This window comes from Athalia rosae, chromosome 2 (assembly GCF_917208135.1).
Source record: "Athalia rosae chromosome 2, iyAthRosa1.1, whole genome shotgun sequence".
NCBI lineage: Eukaryota > Metazoa > Arthropoda > Insecta > Hymenoptera > Athaliidae > Athalia > Athalia rosae.
This window is the reverse complement of record NC_064027.1, coordinates 9,408,239-9,434,274: the sequence shown is the minus strand read 5'-3', so window position 1 is coordinate 9,434,274 and position 26,036 is coordinate 9,408,239. Positions and strand designations below refer to the sequence as shown.

The 26,036-nt window shown below is 39.1% G+C and overlaps 2 protein-coding genes and 1 long non-coding RNA gene across 7 annotated transcripts; 1 reads left to right on the top strand and 2 right to left on the bottom strand.

The window, feature by feature from the left end:
- Positions 1 to 406: 406 nt before the first annotated feature.
- On the bottom strand, positions 407 to 5,749 carry LOC125499782. Its single transcript, XR_007276758.1, has 3 exons — positions 5,011 to 5,749; positions 3,893 to 4,087; positions 407 to 3,025 (listed from the first exon to the last, which is right to left on the bottom strand). It is a non-coding gene; the product is annotated as an uncharacterized LOC125499782 (long non-coding RNA).
- Positions 5,750 to 7,248: 1,499 nt separating this feature from the next.
- On the top strand, positions 7,249 to 11,989 carry LOC105684817 (daxx-like protein). 3 transcript variants are annotated; one of them, XM_012398475.3, is made up of 5 exons: positions 7,341 to 7,607; positions 7,826 to 9,167; positions 9,337 to 10,266; positions 10,922 to 11,232; positions 11,331 to 11,441. In XM_012398475.3, exons 1-4 carry the CDS (start codon positions 7,560 to 7,562, stop codon positions 11,182 to 11,184), a joined length of 2,583 nt encoding a protein of 860 aa, XP_012253898.2. In that variant the 5' UTR covers positions 7,341 to 7,559; the 3' UTR covers positions 11,185 to 11,232; positions 11,331 to 11,441. The 3 variants fall into 3 exon arrangements, with proteins under 3 accessions (XP_012253906.2, XP_012253898.2, XP_012253889.2); XM_012398466.3 differs by having other exon boundaries at positions 7,345 to 7,607; positions 10,922 to 11,134; positions 11,331 to 11,989; XM_012398483.3 differs by lacking the exon at positions 11,331 to 11,441 and having other exon boundaries at positions 7,249 to 7,607; positions 10,807 to 11,138.
- Positions 11,988 to 17,932, bottom strand: LOC105684838 (kynurenine formamidase). 3 transcript variants are annotated; one of them, XM_048649234.1, is made up of 9 exons: positions 17,764 to 17,932; positions 13,553 to 13,639; positions 13,319 to 13,409; positions 13,125 to 13,226; positions 12,902 to 13,036; positions 12,743 to 12,821; positions 12,464 to 12,640; positions 12,249 to 12,378; positions 11,988 to 12,175 (listed from the first exon to the last, which is right to left on the bottom strand). In XM_048649234.1, exons 2-9 carry the CDS (start codon positions 13,562 to 13,564, stop codon positions 12,032 to 12,034), a joined length of 870 nt encoding a protein of 289 aa, XP_048505191.1. In that variant the 5' UTR covers positions 13,565 to 13,639; positions 17,764 to 17,932; the 3' UTR covers positions 11,988 to 12,031. The 3 variants fall into 3 exon arrangements, with proteins under 3 accessions (XP_048505191.1, XP_012253927.2, XP_020707004.2); XM_012398504.3 differs by lacking the exon at positions 17,764 to 17,932 and adding an exon at positions 14,531 to 14,668; XM_020851345.2 differs by lacking the exon at positions 17,764 to 17,932 and adding an exon at positions 13,956 to 14,128.
- Positions 17,933 to 26,036: the final 8,104 nt, after the last annotated feature.

The window sequence follows — 26,036 nt, the reverse complement described above, 5'->3', positions numbered from 1 at the left end:
TTTCGGTTTTTTACTTTGACGCTACAGGGCGGTCAGGTTGTGAGACCTCACCAACTTGACAAATGGCACGTCGAGTGTTATATTGTAGCATAAAAAGATATCAGATGTACGCACGAGTCGAAATGCAGACGGTTATTATATCGTATCGTAATCGAAGAGAGAACGTCCTATCACATCGGTGCGCGAAATTTTACATTTCGATCGTTCACCGTATCGTAGCTGGTTTGTTTTTTCAAGTAAACGTATAATCGTTCGTTATACGTACGCTCCTAAGCTGCACTACATGTCTATCTGATTATATAACAGTTGATAAACTGATCTTCATCGTACTTCGAAGTTGTGACGAGGCTGAATTCGTGCGATAATCGCCAATTACGAAATTAACAGTCGATGATATATTGGGGACATCAGTTGTGATCAGTTTATCGCTATCCCAAGAATTATTTGCCAAATAAAAGATTAGCAAACTATCTCTCACTTTCTACTGATCATAATTATCAACTAATCCGTCCGACTTTGATTCTAGATTTTCTCTAAAACTGGATCAAATGCACATACCTTATACATTTTTTTTCACTCGTGATTTTCATGTATGCGATTGTGCAAGCTGAAGTGCATCGTCTCTTGAAGTTCACCTGCAATTTTGAGTGAGGTGACTTAAGGACGGGTAAAATTAATAGGACGAGGGGGGAATGTGAAAATTGATCGCGATCAGTCGGAACATCGTTATCTGGAATAGCTCATTCGGAGCATGAGGTACTAATCAGTCGTAAGGTTAATTAGTAATCGTCGTTCGTAACAATAACTAACAATAAGTCATTTGGAAGACTCGTCGTCATTTATAATCGATTAGGCTTGTAAAGAGTTCAAATCAATAAATAGGAAAAGATATTTTCTCTTTACATACACGCATAGATCTGAATTTACATGTATACGCACTGGCCGCAAATCAGCCATTTGATTTGATTTCAATTTTTTCACGCAATTTTAGTTCTCGATCGTCACGGAACAACGTTCGGGGTGAGTGAAATTTTACAGATATAGAATGTAGTGATTCTGTCCATGGTACTAATGCGAATAATGACGTTTCCTATCCATCTGCAGGCTGCGGTTATTTTCTTGTTTCCGCGAAGTTTGCTTATCTCGCGAGTTCTGCTTTCACGATACATCGTGCATCGTGAGAAACACGCGTGGAAAGAGACCACGCGTGCTGCAGCGTATGAGCAAAGTGTGGGTGAACGCAGTCCTTCGTAGGACATTGACTTTGAGATATACGGAGTAAACGCTCGACGGCTGCCTTGCTATCTCCCTTCGGCTTATCGCTTTTACCCCTGCCATTCCCACTTTCCTTCTCTTCTACATATTTTGTTTTATTTCATTTATTTTCTCATCATTATTTCAAGTGGAACGTTTACATTTTATAAAATCCTCATTTCGCGACGGCTCCTATCGTTTAACTCCGTTACGTCACCTCTTGAATAAACGAATGACGATTATCAGCCGAGTTTAACCAGATTCAGATATACGTACTCACGACTAGCTTCCGGAGATCAATTTCCTCTAACCAAACGCGCGCACTGGATTCGACTCGCACAAAGCACTGAGTGAAAAAACTTTCATTTATTCTCATGTTCTGCTTTTCATAGGCATTCACGGACCTTCTTGAATCACATACGTAATACCAGCCGTTCGAACGACAAAATAATTGAAATCTCGAAAAATCTGAGACATCACGTTCAACGCTAACTCATTGTCTGCACCTCCTGTCTCGAAGCGGAAATGGATTGCTTTGGAGCGCATAATTAACTCAACGATTCAGATAGCACTTGGAATCCTCGCGACCACCGTAAAGACAATATTCTACGAAATACATAATTTTCCTGTCTGCGTAACCGACGTATAACTGCGAAATAGGTCTGGCTCGTATCTGTATCACAGTAGATTTGAAAAAGAATGACGCTATGACGCTACGACGAATGACGTGCATATGCATTGTGAAAATTCAACGATCTTCCGGTCAACAGACGTCCGTAAAAAAGTATTTATACGCGAAGAGATCCCACGATTACCCTACCGCGATTTTTCCATCTACAAATTCGTTTCAGTCAGTATAAAGTACCCACATTACAGACAATGATGACACGAACACGCTCGCTCCGAACAAGTTATCGAATGATATTATCATATTATGAAACAGTAATAGCTTCACTTCGCGCTGAGTCGTCGGTATATTACGAATACCGATGCGGAGAGGTTGTCAACATCCACGTGACGGGTTATGAGAGGACCGCGAATTTACGTCCAAGGTCACCCTCGTTACTTCATTCCTCTTGGCTTCGGCTTGCGGTCACTCCGGAGTCCAGTGTGACGTGGTGGATGCGAATTCCGGTGCGCATACTCCGAGCTGGTTGTAAAGTAGGTGTATTACAAACGTGATCCTTGCGTACATGATAATATGCTGGGTAAGATATTCTCAATCGGCGTTGCATTGTCTACCATTAGTTACGGTCGAAAACGAAATTGTAAGCCTGCCGTAATTGCAGTAAAAGCATTTGCGGAGTTCTTTTCTGACCATATTTCATTAAATTTATATTCGATGTGCAACGTAATTTGTATCGGGGCAAAGCGGTCGTGTTTTTTCAACGATCTCGACGTTTTAGAGAGGAGGGAATTCTGGAGCTGGGGTCAAAAGAATGCTGCTCGTTGAAATTTTAATTTGAAATGCTAGACAATATTCATTGTTCTACCATGTCCCATTGAAAGGCGTGAATGTCTGTTCTTTGCGAAGCGCCGTTACCACTCGTTTGACGCGTCAAGCCAGGATATTCGAGTGTTCGATGAACTTATCTCACGAACGAATGTACGTGCGTTGAGAAAAGTTGAAAAATTCCGCCTCGTCCGTCGTCCACGAAACACTGACGTGAAAATACTCTCATTCAAATTAGCATTCCCAATATGCGCATATCCAATGGTAGCGCTTCCAGAAACATCCGATGGAACGAACTTGCTATCTATAACGTGGTAGCTGAAAATCAAAGGCACTCTCAGTTTTTCCACGTACATTTATTCTGAAAAGTTAAGTACAAAACTAACGCACGGTTCAGAATATCCCAAAAGTTAAATCCACACGTATATCGAATCGACCCACGCGTCATTAAATGTACTCTAAAGATCAGCGAGCGTTATGTGGTCAAGTCATTTGCGATATCCATTTACAAAATCTCTCGATGAAGTAACTTTTTATAGCAGGGCCAAGGGTGATTGTTGGCCGCAAACAGACAATGACCCAGTTTCGATATGTTACGCCACTATACGATAAGAATAACACCCGAGGAGAGCTCGGAATTGCTTTTGGACGTTTAAATCTTCAAGTTATTCCTAGATTTCAAGATCAACGACTCGTTTATAATTTCATAAAATTTCTACCTATATCCAAAGATCAAACAAGTCGATTCGTCTGAAAAATCAATAAATTTGACGAATCGAGCGAAACATTGATTGAACTATGAGCAATGAACCAAGTCATAGTTTCGGCACACGTGATTTTTCAAACCGCCAAGATGACTCAGCTGTACATTCTTGAACTTACGTTAATAAAAAGACACCTCGTGGTTAAATATTGCTACATAAATATGCATATCTATATCTTCCAATCGGCGTATACATAAGAGTACGCCGATTTATGTATTAAGTCACGGTCGACATACTATATGCGCGTATATACATAAGTATATGTAAAATACAATGCCACAGACGTATCACGAGTAAACAGTATCGATCCTACAATTAGACGATACGTTTGCACTTTGCTATAATTATTGTTAAATGCCTGGAGACTCGACTGCGAATGGGTCAGGTTCGATATACCTGTGGCCATGCACCATTCACCTACATTGAACGTGTGCGTGACCGGGGATCAGTTCGATGTTCGCACAAACACGTGGTCGTTAGTTCTACCAACACCGTTAAACGAGTTATATCGGCGACGATTTCGGCACATGCTGTATGAACGGTGTAATGTAGATACACGAATGCAGCTTTAGCCGAAATTAGGAATGCCTTAGAGAAACCCGCAGATGAGCCCCGCCTGTAATCACGAAAACAGTTCATTATCATTCCAATTGCAGTACCCTGAAAAAACGATTTACACAGAATTGCTAAACGAGAATGGATCCTCTTTTCCGGTCTGACAGATATTTGATAATCACCCCCAAAATTATTTGGATTATCATTGGCAGTGAAATCCCTAGAGCGCCTATTTTATTCGATATATGTTACACCGTATCGGTCGGACAAGTTGCGAAAAGTCAGAGTCATAGGGTATTAAGTCGCAAAATAAGAGTGCCAGCCCAGAGCGCCCTCTGCGTTTCATGGTAAAACAGACCCTTTATCGACCTCTGAGAAATTGTCGGTCAACCGCACGAGCGATCTGTAGATCCAATCTTCAAATTCATCCTTATAGACGGTGACGCGCGACAAATATAACACACTCGTCCGGACTATCGGTATTACGGTGCAGCAGATGAGCTTCTCTCATCACTAGGATGATTTCAGTGCAAATGGATATTATGATAATTTGGTCACATTTGAGTACAAAAATCTGGAATACAATATTTTCTGTAAGAAGAATTATTCTTGTTCGGTTGAGAAAAATTTCAATATAGTTCGCAATTCATGTAATTACTATTCTATCGCCTAAATTACACTTTCTGCACATATTCAAGTAGCCACATTTTGGGCTCTAAAATCAGGTAATGACCGCATGTTCGTATCTTTAACAGAAGAGATCATCCAGCTTCACAGAATAATTTTCTACGAACCGCATATCATTTGAATCACTATTGGTAAGTGATAACGGCAATACATCATCTACTGTGCAGAATAGATATCATTGACCTAATCTTTGATTTCATTGTAAAGACAATTCGATCGTTGACTGATGAAGGACTACATTCATTGTTAGTTCAGATGGGATTTCAAAGCATTGATTTTAACTTATGTTGTACTCACTCGAGTAAAACTTAAGGGATGAAAATTATGACAGATTCCTTGATACTCGTGGAACCCTGCCAAACAAGAGTCGAGCTACAGCTGTGGTGGCCATTATTACGGCGGTCCGATACGATCGAGATGCGTGGGACGAAAGATGTGAAGCCGGTCTCGGAACTTTTGATTACATATGCCACTTCCCCGCGGTTACGTAAAAGGCGGGGATTCGTATCAGATATTTATTATGTATGTATTCTACTGACATGTTACACTTCATTTGGTGACGTTATTTATGATCTCCTTTCTTTACGTACTGTTCAGACAATCAGAAATTTTAAAGAATTAAACAATTTAGGTGTCATATAAATGCGTGGACAATCAAATACGTAATACGTGTACATCATTATTGTGGGAAAAATTGAATACCATATCAAAAAATAACTTAATTGATACGGTTTCAAAAATGCGTGAGACTTTTTTCAACCGATATCGCATACGCGGTGTACCGCGGGCGACCAAACAATCAAAAACATTGTCTGGGCCGAGTAACAGATATTCATATAATGCATAATTCCTCGTATTCCTGTCAGCGTCTATTACAAGTGTGTAATATGTAAAACCCGAGTCGATTCATTTCCGGTAAGAATATAAAGCAATAAAAAATTGTGCGTATATGCTGCCATCTTTTGTTGAAAAAAATTCAGTTGTAGCAAAGATTATGCGTTGCATACCTAGATATGTATGTATTGAATCGGAAAAACTGTCGTATGTGTATATAATTATTATCTGCAGGTACCAAACGATTGGATGATGCACGATGGACGCAACCCGATGCTTTTACCGTTTCGAATTTGCCGTTTGCTTGCTTTTAAGGCTGCATGGAAAAATACTCGCGTGTATGGTAAAATAAAACGGAAGTGGAGAAGTGTAGGCTGAATGAAAGCAACCGCTGCGCCGCCCGTCAGTAGCCACACAACAACCCTAAACATCCTCTGACAATGACCCAACATTCAAGAACTGCGGCTCGGCCGACTGGCCCACAAATGTAAACGCATGTTTTGGAGATGGTACATCGACCTCTCCACGTGTTCAGCGAATACGTATTATTCTTATGCGGGCGGGTAAGTGGCGTGTCAAAAGACACGTGCGCGTATAGGTAATCATGGTTTGGAGCGTTTTTGGAGTCGTGCGTGAGAACGTGCGTATGCTTATTGATTTCTTTAGAACACTATTATAATCCTCGTACAAATCGTCGTCAACGTAGTTTGCTCTTCTTGTGATCGCATCAATGAACCTCGTGTGTGGTAGAAACCGCATTTTCAGTGTTCAACAATGCTTATGTCCTCGAATTAGGTATGGTACTTATTGAAATCTAACGTTCATTCTGGAGTGCATTCGCAAACCGTATACTGGAATGAGAGTTCTTTCCGATTCTCATGGTACTGATTGAATTCACGGTACCGAATCCATTGGCAGGATAAATGAGATGGTTTAAACCATGGGGATGACACAGCATTGATAACGAGCTCAGGGAGATATTCTCTTTCAAGTCATATAATGAGCAATTTATGAACTTGATCAAGCATCTTGAGCTGCTGATAATCAATGGTGTAAGCAGCTTCAGTAGTCGTTGGGAACCCCCTAGAAACTTACGCCGAGTCTTCTATCTGTGTGTAAAAGTATAGGTCTCGACATTTCGTCAGAAGGTTTGTAGAAATCTGTGTAGTCAACTGTTGTGAAAACCAAAGAGGATAAACAGTTTCACAGGAGGGTTGTTGATAATTGAATGTAGAGCGACTGACTGTCGGTAAAGGATTTCATAGTGCTACTTCTTTCTTGATGGATGCCAAGTTCGATAAAAGAACAAGAAAACTCATTATGATTTTCCATTTTATGGTCAAAACTTAAGAATAAATAAAACTGAAATTGTGAAAGCATATCCGCAATTCTAGAAGGAACACACAACAGAATGAAACCCTGAAATCTAGATTTTTTACGCTATTGCGACACAAATCGAAAACTACGATTCAAAGAAATTTTCGTGCAGGGAACACCGCGAAACCGCTATTATCAGTTCCCGCGACCATCGTTACGTCCAATCTTAGAGCTTATAGTGAATGAAGGGCGCATCGCCGATCGAAAAGTATTCTACGGAGAAAACTAAGGGTGCACCATCCAAATCGAACACCATTTATACAATGTGATCAAAAATGTATCAACAGTTCATTGCGTTCTGTTGCAAATAAGCACGTGCTGCACGGGCAACGAATTCAGACTTAATTCGTTGTGCACGGGGTAACACGTTTAAAACAGGTCTGAATGCGACACAAGCGCGCACAGTGCGTGAAAATTCGAACTAACCAAGTGGGACCAAAACAGTCATTATTTTTTCGCGGCCATAGCGCGTAAGTGCTCTCACCGGGTCTATTACTACATAGTTATCCGCAGTAAGTCTAAATTCGTTGGTCCGCAATTGAAGAAGTTGTCAAAGAGCACGTTGAAGTTGTTATTTACGTAACACCGTGCTGGTTTCACTGCCAACTTTTAACAATACCTGATAAGCAGAGAAGATGGAAGTGATTGATCTTTCCTCTGATGATGAAGGACCACCTGCAAAGGTATTTTATACGTCCGCCATTTGCTATAATGGCTTGCTTCAAATTCCGCGTTTAGGATCATGTTTACTCATAGTTTGATTGAAAACAGGATTATGACCATGTACCATTTTATAGTGATATTATAAAATTATCTTTATCTGTCGTGTTCAGACACAGTAAAATTATGCCTTGCCCGTTTAACCTTCATCTTTCTACCTTACTGACTATCTATTTTACAGAAGAGATCCAGTGGTATAACCGCTAAATCTTCAATAAAACTTGAACCAACACCTAAGGCCACTGACGAATTGGAGGTTTGTGATGTTATTACCAATAAAAAAAAACGCATTAGTGAGCCAATTAGATCTCCTCGGATCAAGAGAATCAAACCGACTGCCATTCACAAATTATTTGGGACAGTGAACGCCGACTCAGATAACGTATCTGCAGTACCTCTGACGCAGAAAAAGTCTGAAAATGGAAGTTGTACACCATGGATTAGTAGAAAGCGACCAGAGAGTATCCCACTACAGCCCAATCCTTGCTCTGGGAAGTCACAAACCGAAAAAAAAAATAACAAACTAGTGAAAGATGATTGTGATATTCAGACAAAGCAAATTTCAACCAATGACGATTCTTCTAAAAAAACATCAAAGGATAGGCAGACATCACCGCTGAAACAAACTGTGAAACCAACTCTAGTGGTTAAGAGTAGAATTCAGATTTCTGATGCCCAAGAAGATGCCTTGCTAATTACTGAAGAAGGCTTTCAATCTTTCTTAGATGCTTGTAGGAGTAGAGATCCAAGCCAAGACATGCAGATTATTTTATCAAAGCTGAAAAAACGATTTGATAGATTACAACCATCTTATGCAAAGTCTGCAGCATTCCAACACTTACTTCGTTGTAAGACAAAATTGATCTTACAGGATTCTTTCCAGACAAATCTTTTTCATAATATTGCTGAGGTCATGGATGAGATGAAGGCTCGACAAGTAGGAAAAAAAATTCAAACGACTGACAAGGATCATCTTTCTGTTGACGAACCAGAAACTTCCAAGGACTTGGAATCTGTCAAAAAATCTCCAGATAATACAAGGGAAAATGAGGAAGTAATGACAACTGAGGATATTAGAAACAAAAACAAGTTGCGAACTCTAGAGAAGGCAATGAGGCGCTGTAAACGTCTGATACATAAGTGTGAAACTGCAGAAGTCAACTTTGACGATGAGTCTGATAGTCACTACATCTTGACTGAAAAATACAAGTCCAGAATGGTCCAACTCTATAATAAATATTGTGAAATTACCGGAGAACGACCAGATGCGGCCAGATCTTATTTAAGACCTAAACATATTTCATTGACACAGATTCCACTGCTGAATAACGCGATAACGAGTTTCATAAATAGCAAGATAACACAGGCAAATAACTTAGCTGCTCTTTGCACGAAAAGCAATCGACTAGTACGATTGACCGATGCTGTCGTTTTTCCAGACTACCAAGATATATTAAACTGTGTCAAAAAGTGTAACGAAGACGAAAATTTGGAACTAACGAAGCTCACACAACAAAATATAGGTAAGAGTTTACAAAATATCCTGCAATTTTTTAGTTATACATTATTGTTCTACAATATACTCAAAATTTTTTGAGTTAAGCTTACTTAATTCATACATCCTTAAAAGATACCCATGAAATGCATACCATAGTGTAAATTGATACTAATCTCACTCGATTGGTGTTACAGCAAAAAAAGCTTTCACTGAACTAGGGAAAAACTTGCAGCGTTATCGACAACTCGACTATTATGATACCTTCTCGTTGTATCTTGAAAAAGAAAGCGTTGATCCAGCAGCAGAGGATGAAGCCCTAGCTGAGAAATTACGCAACAATGATGAAATAGGCAAAGCGAAATTGAATGCAGTCTTTGAAGAATTTGTAGCTAAACAATCTTCAGAAAAAACTGATGAACAGGATTCCAACTCAACAGAAACCAAAGCAGATGAAACTGATGATGATGGTGCTTCTGACAATGAGAGCCAGCATTCTGATTCAAGTAGTAATGATATACTCAACATTGAGGTAGATAGTGCTGATGATAGCAGTGATTCTCAGAAAACGCTAAAATGTGTTGGTGTAAGGGATGAAAGCGAAACTCATATAGCAAAATCAAATGAAGAAACAGAGAATATCAAAGATTCCGTTGCTCTTGGAATTATTGAAGAAGATTATGTAAATACAGATCTTAATGAACGTAAGACAGCCGATATTCTAGAAGGTGATGAAAAGAAAACAGAAGAAGATAAAAGCAAAAAAATGGGTGGTAATGAACGTACAGAAACCAAAGATGATGAAATCACTCAAATAGAAGATGATAATAGTATAGAAATCGAAGGCAATGCAGGCGCAGAAGACAGAGATGATACAATTGATTCATCTACATCCACACCTTCTAGCGTAGTCTCTTCTATACAAATAACTCGAGTAAGGGATCAGTGTTCGAAAATAAGTGTAGCCCCTGGGAATACCATTGAGAGCAATTCACCGCAAGCCGAAGTTGAGGAAATAGCATGTACATCCACCACTTGCAAAGTTGCCGTAGTGCGATCAAGTGAAACAAAAGTTGTCGCGAAATTGATGGACGACTTACCAGTGGAGCCTGCAACAAATTCGACAGGTTTGTGATCCAATATTGTGTTAACTGAATACTCGAGTAGTTTAGAGCTCAAATTATTTCCTCCACATAAAAATAAGCAAATTACTTATTTGCAACAAAATTAACATCATGTAACATTGGATATATTATTGCGTCTTGTCTCAATCACTTGAAGTTGATCTGTCATCTAGTAAATTAATGATGTGGAACAAATTCGGGACATATACATCTACAGCTGCTTCGGTAACATTCTATATTGTACAGTTGAGATAACTGACCTCCAATTTATCCTTGTTATTCCAATTTTCCAACTTGCTTAAATTTTCTTGCCGATATCTTTCTAACATGCGAATATGCGTATTTTTAATCAAAAAAAAGAAAATTCATGATTCAACTCCAACGATTGTTACTTTCATCTATCACTTCAATATCTGTGAACTTGAAGAGTTAAAATATCTATTGGTTAATTGCATTTAACAGTATAAAGATTCCGATTCATAAAAAATCTCAAGTGATCCAAGATACTTGTTTGTTCCTAATAAATATTTTAACAATTTTCAGAGTAGTCCCATGTGGGGCTTTTCCCTTAGATGCTGGCTCCTTTATAAGACAATGCAAGATTCCTTGGTTCACGGGCCTTGATAGTGGGTTGCTGATCGAGTTACTTGTGTTACAGTCATTGATGCTCAAGCAGTGACTACCGATCTCGAACCCATTGAGGAAGAAGAAGATACTCCACCTGTCTTGAGGGTCAGATCATTTGCCAAGTCACCCGGCTTTTGGTCAGATTCTCTGTCTCCGCCAAAAACCTGCATCCCAGATTCTGCAATGACGGAAGTGACAAGTACTACTAGTTCAGAGCTGAAAGAAGTGGAAAGAGCATCTCCGGGTTCGTCTAGAATTAAATCTAATATCATGTCAACCATTGTCAGGTGGTAAAACTGTACCACTTAAAGCTAACGGTCTCAGCAATTGTAGAACTCAAAGGTGAACTCTAATGATATTAAATCAATTGCAACCAAGACAGCTTAACATTAATGTCAACGGCACGACGAAAAACTGAACTCTTAATGTTAATACTCCAGGCTCAAAAATCATCTCTTCTGTATCCCACGCACGAAAGACAGCCGGAAAAGTTAGTAGAAGCCCTGCAGCCAATGGCAACAATCTCGGTATCGACAGCCCTCATACTTTCGCAAAAGCATCCAATAATTCGAATTCAATACAACAAAAAAGCACAGTTAGCACAACAGTCAAACGGCCTATTAACAGATCTATTAATCCTGTTCGGTTGATTGGTTCAACAAGTATTACTATCATACCTCAAAGACGGGTTAGAATTATACCATCAAAACCAACATCGTCTGGCAACAACCGGTACCGGTAGTAAGACGTGCATCAGGTTCTGTAACCTTCAAAGTGATCGTGCCAGCAAGTGTCAAGGAAGCACTCAAGGCCTCTAAAAATCAGGGATATCCGAGTCGGCCAACGTCTACTGCTAATTCCAACGTTCAAGTCACATCTTCAACAACTAGTGGGCTGCCTTGCAATGTGACATTATCTCAGTAACTACTGCCAAGCAAAAAAAAAATGTACATCCTAAACCCCAAGATGTATACCTACTTATTCAATCGAATAAGAGCCCCGTATGAAAATTATCTATATTTGACTTTGATTGTATTATCCTACTTATAACGTTTGCCCTAAATTTTTTTTATGAATAAAGTATACGACTTGAAGCACACGTTTTGAATTCTGCATGTTGGAGATAGTCTACTACGTACATTCAAACTGTAGAATTATTGATAGATTCTATTATCTTTTGAGTCAAAGGAAAGTCATGATGAGCCAAATTTTCTATGATGCTGAAATGGTCGATGCCGCTTCGAAGAAATTTATATTCCACATCGTCCACACTGCTGCAAAGTAGCTATGAAAGAAATGGATTATTAGCATTAACAATACTGACCACCTGGATGGAATATTTGTGCAATTCTTCTTACCTTCGTCAGTTCGCGTGCTTGTTCTATGAATGCAGGCGAATCACAGTCTCCTATCACAACCATTACTTTCAAATTTTGCACTGGTGCTGGCAATTTGATGCTTAAAGTACTCATGAGTTCGGCTTCAGTGCTGAAATTTTTAGTTTTCTGTAGTTGTAATAGTTTTTGGAACAGGATACTCAACTAATAATGAGAAATTGGTTCTATGGAGAAACCTTTCTAGTTTCAATGCTTCGTTGTACGAAGTCGAAATCAGGGGTTCCAGGAAGTAAATACCACTCAAGAGGACGAGGCTTTTTAGCAACGTGCTATTCTGTTGCTGCAGCCATTCGGAATCTAACAAACTAGCCGCTAAGTGTGCACCGGCACTGTGACCACCCACCCATACTCCCCTAAAAACAATACCCAATGATACGTCTTGAAAGAAGGTAAAAAAAGCGAATGAATAGAATTCTGATCCAGGTATGTCATAGTTATGACAAATTTCATCGTACCGCGATCCAGATTTTGAAGCATACTGAAGAATCTTCCGCATTGCTGTTTTTATTTGAGATACTATTTCGCGTAATCGGACTGTAACATGAATGCAAATTTAATGTACGAGAATCGAAAAATATCAAATTAACTCAAATTATTGTCTTATTACTCATTACCATTGGGGCACAAGTCGTAGCCGACACAGATAAATTTTATGCCTTGCGATACAAAAGTTTCTGCTGGAAAGGCATACTCATCTTTACTCATCTTTTGCCAGTACCCTCCGTGTATTAATACGAAAATGGGTGACTCTTAAAATTGTTTAAACCATTTCATTAATCGCGTGAATAATTTTTACGTATTTGTTTATTTTATTATTTACTTGTAAACGGTCATTACCATCTGGCAGATCAATGCCGTAGATGTCGTATTTGGTGCGCTCTGATGGTCCATAAGGAACGTCAATTTCGCAACGGGTATTTTTCCGCGCACGAAGCGTAGCTGATGATGAAAAGAAATTATCGATGCGGTGAGTTTTCGATTGAAAACATGAGACGAGTATCAAAGGTATGAAACACGCTTTGCATACTAACCGTCTTGCCCCAGCTTGACAAAATTTGTCGTAACATCAGTGGGAGCACATCTTTTATTCCACATCGACGGTGAATACAGTTTTTCTAAGTCCTGAAACAACAACAAAAAAAACATCGAAAATTTCTGATAATATTCGAATAATGAAAAACAATCGTAATCACTAGCTCAGAAAACATTCTCCCATCCATAATCTACTTATCCATGCGATAATCATAATTTTATTCCAAACTCACCATTTTTTCCATTTTCCAAGATCTCTATACTGTAAGTTTCAATGAACGCCGAACAAAATTGGAGCTGAACAGACCTCAAGAATGAAGCTGTAAGAAATTTGATGCTTGAAATGCTTGGAAATTTACGTAACAAATCTGTAAACAACTTATCGTGAGATTATTCATTTCAGTGTTAACGATTTCAAGAAGGTTGGTGTTATCTTTTTTTTCTGTTCGTTATTTTCAGTAAGTATATATCCAATTTGTAGTTGTAATAATTGAAAAACAAAAAAGAACAGGGTCACTGTGTGCGTGTTTTCGGTTATCTGTTGAAATTGCGAAACTGACTAAGCCAAACTGATTACAAGTTGTAGTGCTAAATGTCATCATTCGAGACGGCGAATGGCATTTATAAGGCAATCACCTGACGAACTTATGATGCATCGGTAATCAATGCATTTATTATTATACATCTGGCAGCTCTAAATAGTTGCAACATCAACACATGTATGTATATTGCGCGTATCAAACTGTGCAAGAATTTATTGATTCTGTTTGCTCTCATTTCAGACTAGATATCACGCTACCCTGAAGTGGAAAACCATTTAATCACATTTAGTAACACATACAGAGTGTCATCTATTTTCGATTAATGATATCATGCTATTTCTAGCGACGCAGTTAATCATGCACCGGAACGATGCTGATTATATAGACTAATTAGTTTTTCCAGATCCGGTACACAATTACCCCACAAAAATTCGAAGAGAGAATTGCGCGTATTTTATATTCGAATAGAGAAAAAACAGTCGAGGAATTAACAAGAATCAGCGACAAAACTCTAAGATTTCCTGATTATAAGACTGAAAATATAATAAAAAATTCTCCAACACAACTCGCACGATCGGATTGATATCAATTACAATACCACTTCATTTAGTCACTCCGACGGTACTAAAAATAACACCTCGAATAAGAGGGGTTGTATTCTGAACTCACAATTGGACTGTACTTATTGTAGTTTACAGCTTCATAACACGAATGTTAGTTGTAGTCCAGATATGAGTTAAGAAGTCACTGACAAACGCTGTATTCAGTGAAGTCAACTTTACCATGTAGCGTTACCATGTACCGAAGGAAACGAAAGTGGAGTGGTGCTCATTGACGCGTTCATAATGTAAAAGTGACTGAACTACGAGGGTTTCATACGCGGTCATTCTCATTCGCCCGCTATAACAAATTCATGCAGAGTCAACTTTCAAATAAAATCGATAGTCATATCGACGCACCCATGTCGGTCACCTACTATGGGCGAGGACCTATAACAGTAGGTCTGAAGTAAAGGCCAAAAAGTGAAAACTCATTTTTGGGCCAAAAATGAAGTATTTTCAAAATCGATCGTGGGACTCTTCCAATGTATTTTGATCCCAGGAACACGAATCCGTCGACTAAATTGAGCCACGAATTTTTCCCATCGAGATATCTCAACTTTTCTGCTCCGAAAAGCGAAAAATTGGCGATAACTCGATCAATTTCATAGATAGATCAATTTAACTTGTGAATTCAGATTCCTGAGGTCAAAATACATGGATAGCATCTAAAATAGAATTTTTCTTTTGACCCAAATTCGACAAAAATCCAAGGGGTACCCCTTTCGATTTTTTCGAGTTTTGGGCCAAAAATGAAGTATTTTAAAAATCGATCGTATGATGCTTTTTCAACGTATTTTGACCCCAGGAACATGAATATGTCGAGTGAATTGGCCTACGAATTAATCCAATTGAAATATCCTTAATTTTTCACTTTTTGGGTCGATAATTTGGCGATAAATCGTTTAAAACAGGAACAGGTGGCACGGGTCACCCATTCCGCCATTTTTATGCGAATTGTAAGAGGTCAAAGTTCAAGTACTGCGATGCGAAGGGGTGCACTCGGAAGGTAATCGAGTTTTGAAAATTCAGTCGACGGAATACTGCATTAGATTTTCGTAAAGTCGAAGTTTTGAGCATCAAAATCGTTCTTGAAAAATCTCGATGTGATAACTGGGTCGGTCAAGGTGTTCAATCAAAGATTTTGGACAATAATGGTCTTAGCGTCGCATAACTCATCCAAAAACATCGGACGAAACATTTAAAAAACGGGGGGGTTTTCAAAGGGCCACTTCAACCTTCAAAATGACATCAAGAAAACTTCATATCCAACGGCTGAGACGCTCCTGTGTACCTTCGCAAAGTAAAAAATTTACTTCATGTCTCTGATATGAGTCGAACAAACAAAACGCAATCCAAATCAACCAAGAGCATCTGAAAGGTGAAGTTCTAATTGTAAGCTTCAAAATGCTTTCTTCTCCAAGCCTCCACCCTAACTTTTCGAGCAGGTATGAAGCTTCGAAACTGGACGATCGTCGGAGCGAAAGTAGGGTGACCCGCTAATTTTTATACGCAGAGCTTGTATTTCACGCGTTGAATTATGTGGTAAGGAGATTTAATTGATGGTCCGTAGCCATAAATACCCTTGGGAAGTACCAAGACCTTTACCTGCACCGGTCGAATTCGGCGGTTGGAAAACGAAACAGGATCCAATAAACTTACCGGCAGAGACAATATAGACTATATAGGTTGGCATAGCAACCATCGACATTCAAATGCCCACGTATGAATAGACGGAGAACAAATTAATCGAATAGGAAATTCCCGGTGACATTATTGTTTTTATGCGTACAGAGTGGGTATAAGATATCAGAAATTGAAATTGTGAATCTCAAAAACCGTTTTAAAAAAAAGTTTGGCCTGCAGTGTGCGGTATATGTTATGCCGTTCCTCAACTTTTGTTCAAAAATGCCTTATAGCCTTGTTTGGATTTTTTGGGTGTTCAACGATTGCGAGACTGATAAACATGCATTTTTGGATAACATTACATTTTACCCGAGTCCCGTTTACGTTTACTCGAAGTTTGACGATTTCCTATAGGTTCAATTTTCATCGTCGTTAAATGAGCATATGTATAATGCGCTGACTAGTTGTGAAACACCTCTTTATACGAGTCGAGTTTTATTTTATAACGTCACTGCCTGTAATACAGTTATTGTTCAAAACGAATAATGCTAGACAATCAACAAATTTCAATCTGCTCATAAATTCACACCCGACAAGGCGCCGATGAATCAACATTATAGTCATACAAATCTTCGAAATACCAACACATAAGCCTTCTAGGTGATCGAGCGTAGATTCCCGTAAATCGTTTATAATTAGTCATTAATATTTGAGTTCAACCCACGCCTCTAAGTATATACGGTCTATAATACATGATCATTTCGTGCCATTAGTATGAATCCACCTTTATCGTCGGATCCGAAAATTCCGAAATTATACCTTCGACTTTGCGTCATCAGATTGAAATACATAGGTAATATACCTTGTTATATCAACTTAGGTGCATTGAATTATACGACACGCGATCTATTACAACTAGCGTAACACGCGCGCGCCGCATTGCTATGTTCTGTTATGTTATAAATTCTCAGATTCGTTTTTTGGTGAATTTTATAATCAATGTCAAGCAAATAATTGTCAAGTGCAGTTAGTGGAAACAGTTTCACTTCGCTCTTGAATGATATTCATAATTGACGATTGAGTTGTCATTGTTACGTATTTTTTGAACTACATAAGCTATGAAAAAAAATTTCAGATCCGAATCTAAATCTACAACTCGATTTGTATTTTTACTATTTGGGATCTAATCGCTTGCGTGTTTTTTGTACGAAATAACTGACTAGGAGTTTTTTTCTGGGGAATTTCTACAGAATTTTGTTCATACTATAACTGTATTTTCTATATGCTCGTCGGCTATTGTCTCTTTCAAAAATTTTTCACTTATATTACCAATTTGGACGGTTCTTTTATTTTGAATTATGGTAACCGTAAGCGCTAGCCTGCTTGCAATTTTTGAATATTTTCTTACCAAATTTATGTTAACTCATTAATTTCATTCGTTTGCATAATTTCGTCAACGGATTAGTGTTTTTCATATAAAAATAGGTACCTACACTAAAATACTGCCAACTTGGAAAATTATATCCACAGCGATAAGAAAATTCACAGTACTTTGTTAAAAACAAAGAGGAAAACAAAAAAATTAAAATCAAAATAGTAAATCAGGAGGATCAAAGTTCCGACGAGAAGTGATTAGCCCTAATTAAGCGGGAGAATTTTTATTGACTTGTGCTGTACCTTAATTTTAGGGTTCTTTAGTACAGCGGCAGCTATGAGCGGCGTTACCCTTTCACCTCGAGAGGTGAGATTCTATTCGATGCTGATGCTGCGACCTGAGTACCTAGTGCAGTGGCCTTCCATGGATCGAATTCAACTTGCGACAAGTGCGATCATCGTGGTGGACGTAGTTGTACTTTCATGAAACGATTGATCTGAATTCACAATAGCACGTAATTAAATCGAAATCAAATACCATAACATGTCACAGTACCATTATTGTGTGCACGTCAGAGGAGAGAATTTATATCGACAATGTGGGTTTCTGAAAAAAAAAAAAAAAAATGAAATAAATGAGAAGAAACATGGTCACATAGATCAGGCCTTCGCGAAACCGAGTTTTCAAATTTCTCGAGATATTTTCCGTGCAACCGATGTAAGTGAAACCGGTTTTAATCCCTTCTGATGCACATTACAGAACTAAAATAATTTCCAAATGAAATTAATCAGGGTAGGTGAGGCACATAATAGTATCGAAAAAATTAGACACATAAGCATAACATAAATAATATATTTAATTGCTTACATAACTCCGACATAAGCATACATGGTCTGCCAAAGGTTGCTGGAACTTTATTGGAGAGAAATCGATGCACCTAAAAAGTTACAATGGATACTTTAACGCTGAAGAATGCGACATTTCTGGTCAGACGAGTTTTGCCAGCACCAAAGGCGATTGTATTTGGGGAATAAGTCTACGATAACATATTTTTTTGATATTTTTTCATTTTTTTTTCTTCACACAGCGTATACCTATACACAGACCTTGATGAAACGGCGATCGAACGATGTTATATGTATTTTATAGCCGTCGCGGATGCGTCCGAAACTGAACCGCGTCGACCGCAGATTTCGGAGATATACCTATGAGCAGATACAGTGATACTCGTTGGTAGAAGCCGAAGAAAGAGAACGATGGAGTGTAAGAAATTTTCTGTACGACACAAAAGCCACAAAACGAGGGGACTATACGGTAACGGAGATCCAACTTGCCGGGGACAAATAACGATGCCCCCACGCGATCTTCACGAGTATGCGAGATCTTCACCGTGCACTTTACCACGGCATACCGGACAAAACCAAGCCAAAAACTACGATCTGTACGACGAAGATTTCTCATCATGCTTAGATAGTTTTTCAGTTCAAGGATCGAGTAAGAAATACATTGACTCTACCATACTAACTATAAAAGTTTGTTAGAATCTCCCCACCGCGCCATATTTGTCAATATCGCACGAAGCCGATCAACCGTCACGTCCTACAAATCATTAATTTATCTGACGAGTCTGACAGCACGCGTGTGTGGGAAATATCGGGAAAGTTCTGCACTTAAATTAAAAGATATTTTTCAATTCTCAACTGAAACTGTTGGGGCAATTACAACAACTGGATGGTTGGTTTTCTTTTCTCTTACGTATGTGTATAATTATATCGGTGCTGAATTGATGTTTTTATTGAAGTGATTAAATTTTTATAACCGCATTTATTGTTATTATTGGTACTATTATCAATTTTTGTCAGGAATTCGTTAACCGTGCAGGCGCGTTGGGCGCCACTGCACTCGCGCGTTTCCACATCATCGGCCCTTTTACCGAGTCATTATTCGATCAGAGACTCGAAAGACCGGCAGAGTCAAGTGTTCGTGTTCCACGGACCATTCGTTACGACTGAATATTTTCACATTGCAATACACCTGGATATCGTATGCAACTATATTGCCGAGGCAGAAAGGAAATCTTTTACGTTTCGCAGCGAGGCTGAATCGTTCGTAAAATACGTGGTATAGGTGCGTACGAGTAGAATCAGGTATTCGAAAGATGATGATTATAACATGATTATAACTCCACCGCAATCTATTCAGTATAAGTAACAAGAAATTTTCGAATGGTACAAAAAAAAAAAAAAAGGAAAAGAAAATAAAAAAAGAACCATTGGTAACGCCGCTTTGCCGTGCGACAGTTCAAACACAGTAGCGTATGAGTCGATGTGTTAAGCATTCCAAGAAGTCATTGCAATGGATATGACTTCAGTCAAATTCCCCATGTGCTGCTAGTTGTCTGCAAAAATCCTGCACGCGTTATGGACTGACATACGAAGAAGTGTACCGATTTTGATATTTTCGAATGTTAATATGTTTCATCTACGCCGCGATATTCTCTCCCACGAATAGGTTTCGCGGCTGCAGTCGCTACGAGATTTTGTCACATATGAAATATTTTTTTTGCTGACATTCTGTAAAACGTACTTGAAGAATTTTTTTCTGTTAAAATCCCTGTATTTTTGGTATCGGTTTAATCAGGTTCATATTTTTTAATCGGATAGTTTAATGATTTTTAGCGGCGGTACCATTGATTTGATAAAATGAAATTATATTCTGTAACGGAATTGCCGATACGTGTGGCTGGCCGGCCTAAGCGCAATACGTTTCGAGGAACGGAAATTAACTTGTGATACGCGCATGGTTATGAGAAAAATATTTCTCCATGTAAGAAAACCACTGCAGCGGACAAGTAAATTGTAATTACGTAATAGAAAAGTAATTTTCCCCGTATTTTTAATACAAAGGGGGTTACACAGCCATCCCAAGAAGAAGGAAGAAAAATAACTATTGCGTGAATGAACCAGAACCGTCCAGTGTATGAGAATTTCGCACATACCTAATTACATCATTGTACAGACGAATATGTACGCTTGCATACGATTATGTACTTATTTGGCATTCGCGGAAACGCACTTCAGGATGAAATCGCGCTCGCGTTATTTCTTTATCGTGGAACAAAGAGAAATACTGAAACGAAGAAATAATTAATGAATAATATTTTGTGCCCAAATCTTTCGCGAAACGTTCACGCTTTTCAGGATTGTCCGCGAACGTCGCGTCGTGGAAACGGAGCCCTCCAAGTTTTGGGCAAGAAGTGAATTTGAATTTAAAACGAATGGAAACCGTGTGCTTCGTACCCTTCTCAAACCAGCTTCCTCCTCACGTAGTTTTCTTTTTCATTCTTTTTGAAAAAGTTTTTTCACTTTTTTTTTTTTTTCTCTCCCACTCGCCGTCAATGTACACACCCAACGGTACCACGGTATCTATATGACTCTCGACCATTCCACGAACGGGGAAAAAGCCTATTTGCTCGCAACGTTCGAGAGATATAGGTAGAAATGTGCTCTTACGACTGCACATTGCAACAGTGCAGCGTCAGCGTTGCAGTGAAAGACCGAATGTGTGTCATAGGCTAATCGCCGCGTACCGCTAGCAGATTTCTTAATTTTATTCATGTATTCACTGTTTCTTTCTCTCCTTGTTTGTTTGTTTTTTTTTGTTTTTTCCTTTTTTTTTTGTTCTTCGATTAGAATCTTTTTCTCTTACGGCGGTCGGCTGGATCGGGTCGAGCGTGAGGACCACGGACAGGGTGTACAAGACTGTGTGAATCTGACTCCCCCGGGAGACAGACGCCCGGATAGTGCCACCCCCGCTTTACTCCCTGAACCCCGTGCAGTGGATGACCTGATCAGCTCCGATGCATGTATAAAACCAAGGCGAACGGAGAGAACCAGCAGCAACGTGCACCGGCAAATCGAGACCTGGAATACCTGGGGCCTTCGGCAGCAAAGTAGTATAGCTGCGAGCCTTGAACCAGAAAAACCGGGCTCAACCCCCCTCCGCCTGCACAAACCCCCGCCGTTCTCATGCAACGTGGTCCGCCATGAGAACCACTACCGACTGACTATGCTAACGACACTACGGCGGTACTTGTATGCGTGGATTTGGACGTGTCCAGGTATGCATGTACACCTGCGAGCCTTCCCGCACAATCGTTGTCTTCGTATACCTTGGAGTAATATACCTGTGCGCATTTTGTGTGGGTTGAAATGAACGGGCTGCATACACATCCACCCATGTATTCGTACAGGTATGCGTTGGGGGTATGCGGGGACGACGACGTGCATCGCCTGATGCTGCAGGCCTGTACCGGCGAAGGGACATGGTTGGTAGCCGAGCTAGGAGGTATACCGCTGTGGAAAAGACTTGTATGTGTATATAAGCGTATATCCAAACATCCCGTTCCCCAGGTTGCCGCAGGTGACAACTTGCACGGCAAACGAGTAGATATTTCAGTTTACAGAATGGCAACGAAACGCCATGACCTGCGTAGCATCAGCTGAACGATATAACCGGCACCGGTGCACGGCAGGCTGTGGCGAATCGTTTTCGGTATACGTATATAGAGGATATACACGTATACGGTAATAAGCCGTAAATTTGCATGAAATATTTATGATACTGTAGGAGAAATGCGATTATATTGTATCGCGCGCTTCGGATGAAATGACTAAAATATATATAAGCTATTCAACGGCAGCCATCACGCTGATTATACATGCTGTGAGAAAATTAGTAACGAGGAATTGACCGCTGAGATTCCAGACGACCGATTAATGGCTGCGGTCAAAACTCCGAACGGATTTGAGTGGGAGGAGGAGCTCTGCCGACTATACGTGTATATTCGTATGCATGCATACACACACCTGTTTAATATATCTTTCAGGTGTTGGGGATATAGAAAATTATCTGCATACCCCATTACCCTGATCTTAATACCGGTCGATATACTTCTCGTGTAGTTGTGTATCTCGATACCATTTTGCCGTCTAATCATACTTTTTAAAAGTGGCTCCTTCGACGGACAGCTCGCTAATAGACCCTCGAGGTCGGAGATACCTCCGATCGCCGCTATGCTGAATCCTCCATCCCCTTCTGGTACATCGTACGCTGCAGTAGACAGTAATCGCCACCTCGATATGCCTCGATGTACGCGAAATCCTTCTGCACGAAGTGCAGCTAAAACAATGACAATTACTGAGAATTGCGAACGGTTGAAAACATCTGTTAACGGTGGAAGAAAAGTTAGATGGAAAAAAGGATGTGTGGAAAAAAAAAGGAATAATTTTTGAATTCGTGTAACTGTAACACAGGGCTTAGAGATGATTCTCTAACGAGGCAAAACCATCTGGAATTACACACGTAGTTATAAGTGGTATGACGTATAACCCAACATTAGTATAGGAGCCAAAGGAGTTGGCAGGAACGTGTTCTACAGTCTAAGCCCAGAAGCGACTTCTCCATCTTTACTAATCATCTGACCCATCTCTCAGACTTTATCCTCAGCTGTCCCCATATAAACTATATTCGTGGAAAATAATCCAAACTTCCCACCCTTGCTCATAGGGGTAACAATCATTATCCTGGATTCCAAGTGTTCTAAATAATTAGTTCGGTCAATGTACCCAAACTTCAGATCCTTATTATATCCAACTTACATGTTAGGAAAAAGATAGTTGCTTAATTAAACGAAAGATCGAGACTTCACAAATACTCAGCATTCCTTATATTCGACCCTTTCGGGATGGCTTCACCGGGGACGTGTAATACGTGCGTCTTGCCCAGTTGTGGCTGCGGTAGACTACAAATCCCGTAGGCGGACCACACCGATTCGGGTTCAGCGATCTCGCGTTAAAACCCATAATGGGCCCTTTGTACGAACTTACAACCGATATTTTAATTCTCATTTTTATCGCTTCGTGAAAAGGAGTAACAAAATCTCAATTCCGCAGGGCTATCAGTTTTCCCCGTAGCGGAGTTAGATATAAACCTTGATCCTGTTGCCTCTGACACTCGCAGTTTCGTTGGATCGTGCGGATGATCACGATAACGATTTTTCATAGTTTCAGCAATTTTCGAATTCATAATTAATTTCGAATTCGTAACTCCGAGCGTAGACTGATTGCGGGAGATAGTATTAGGTAAAATGTGAATGCAGTCGCGTCGTTGCAACGTGCAGATGCGAATTTCGGGAGTAAGAATTCTTCTTGCAATTTATATTGCACGTTCGTTCCTCCGATGCGGTACCGTCCGATCTCTGGCACCACAACTCATGAGACCGCACGTGACCAGTTAAGTGCACGACGTACCCGATTAACTTATTTAACCCGTGATTATTTTTAGCGTCAATTAACATTTATACGCTCCGCTTTTCGAGTCGCGCATAGGTACGTACATATGTATCTACGTACACTTATTATACTATGTATGCAAATATATATATTATAATCTCACACACGTGCATGGATACCCACGCACGTCTGTGAGATTATAACATATGCGGACTGTGATGCGCGGCGAATATATCTAATAATCACAGAGTTGCGAGTCCAGCCACATCGGCAACATTTCCCCCGTATTCGATCGATTATAGTTTTGGCATTTTATCACGCTCTCAACTTATGATATTTCAGATATATCTCCGTATATGCCTGTACGCTATACTACGGTAAAGGACGACGGATCTCGCTTGGCCATCGTAGACGAGAATATAAATGTGATTTTGAACATATATACGTACGTATACATGTGGAGGCGTATATGATGCAAGCACAGTGAAAGTAAGATGCACCCTCATGCCTCGGGTTCGGTCTTGGTAGTCTGACGCGATCACGAGGTGTTCCAGTAATACCGACTGGTTTTTCTGATCCGGCGAAAAAGGATGTCCCTCTATTTAAATGAAAAAATCTTGTACCAAAAACAAATGCAAGGAAGGAGATTTATAATATTCTGCTCTGACGGATAATTGACGTGGTTGTCTGCTGACATAAAAAACCCAGAAAGCATATACGCAAATTATACTCATTCATAGCGCATAATCGTAATCATAAATATTATCATACCATTTTTTAATCAATCAATAATTTTTAATCATATAGTTCCAAGTTTCAAGTTTTTAAAGATTTAATATTCGATAGGTTGTTTTTCAAGTTTCTTCGTTTCTCAATTCGTAAATCATTGTCCTAAGTATAAAATCGAAAAATGACATGCTCCTTTCATGACTTAACATTGAAGTTGAGTAAAAAACAATCACAATCGACAACTTTTAGATGTTTCCTATGATTTTTGATAAAAAGAAAATTCGATTTTTGAGCAAAAAATAAAACATCTTTTTAATTGGGTTTAATATGCTTTTCTTAAGTATTTTGATCTCAGGAATCCGAATCTGAAAGAAAAATTGACCTATCTCTAAAATTGACCGAGTTATCGCCAATTTTCAGCTTTTTTGGGTCAAAAATGAAAAATTGATTTTTTAGTCTATCTGAATGTATTTTGAGCTCAGGAATCCGAATCTAGAAGAAAAATTGATCTATCCGCAAAAATGACCGAGTTATCCCCATTTTTTCGCATTTTTTTGCATAAATTTGAGGATATCACGAAGGGAAAAAATCATAGCTCAATTTGGACAACGGATTCGTGTTCCTGAGGTCAAAATACATAAGAAAAGTGCCATACGATCAATTTTAAAAAATAAAAATTTTTGGCCAAAATTTGAAAAAATCGTAAGGGGTACCCCTTGGAAAAATCTCAAATTTTGACCAAAAATTTTTATTTTTAAAAATTGATCGTATGGCATTTTTCTTATGTATTTTGACCTCAGGAACACGAATCCGTTGTCCAAATTGAGCTACGATTTTTTCCCTTCGAGATATCCTCAAATTTATGCCAAAAAATGGGAAAAAATGGGGATAACTCGGTGATTTTTGAAGATAGATCAATTTTTCTTCCAGATTCGGATTCCTGAGCTCCAATTACATTAAGATAGACTATAAAATCAATTTTTTATTTTTGACCCCAAAAAGCTGAAAATTAGCGATAACTCGGTCAATTTTATAGATAGATCAATTTTTCTTTCAGATTCGGATTCCTGAGGTCGAAATACGTAAGAAAAGCATATTAAACCCAATAAAAGAAATGATTTTTTTTATTTCATAAAATTGAACTTTGACGTCGTCTTGGCGACGTGTGAATTTACAGGTATCGAAATATTCCATCGTCGGTTGATTCGCGGCGATTCGTATTCCCGAGGAAATGAATCGAACTGATAAAAAAATCATGAATTATACAGCGACTGATTGTGAGGGGTGTTTTCCCCGGCGCGAAGATAGGACTATTTTTATTTACGCGAAATTCTGATGACCATCGAAGTAAATCATCGATACAGTGAATCTGTATAGCATTAATTTTTTTCATCATCGATATTATATCATCATTATTGTAGTACAAAAAAAAAAATTCATAAATTTCTGAGACCTTTAATTCATTTTTATTTTATACCTTTTTTGTACCGAGTCTATATTGAGATAAAACAAAAGCCTTTTCCATTTTCATAATATGTAGTTCCCAAGGTTAA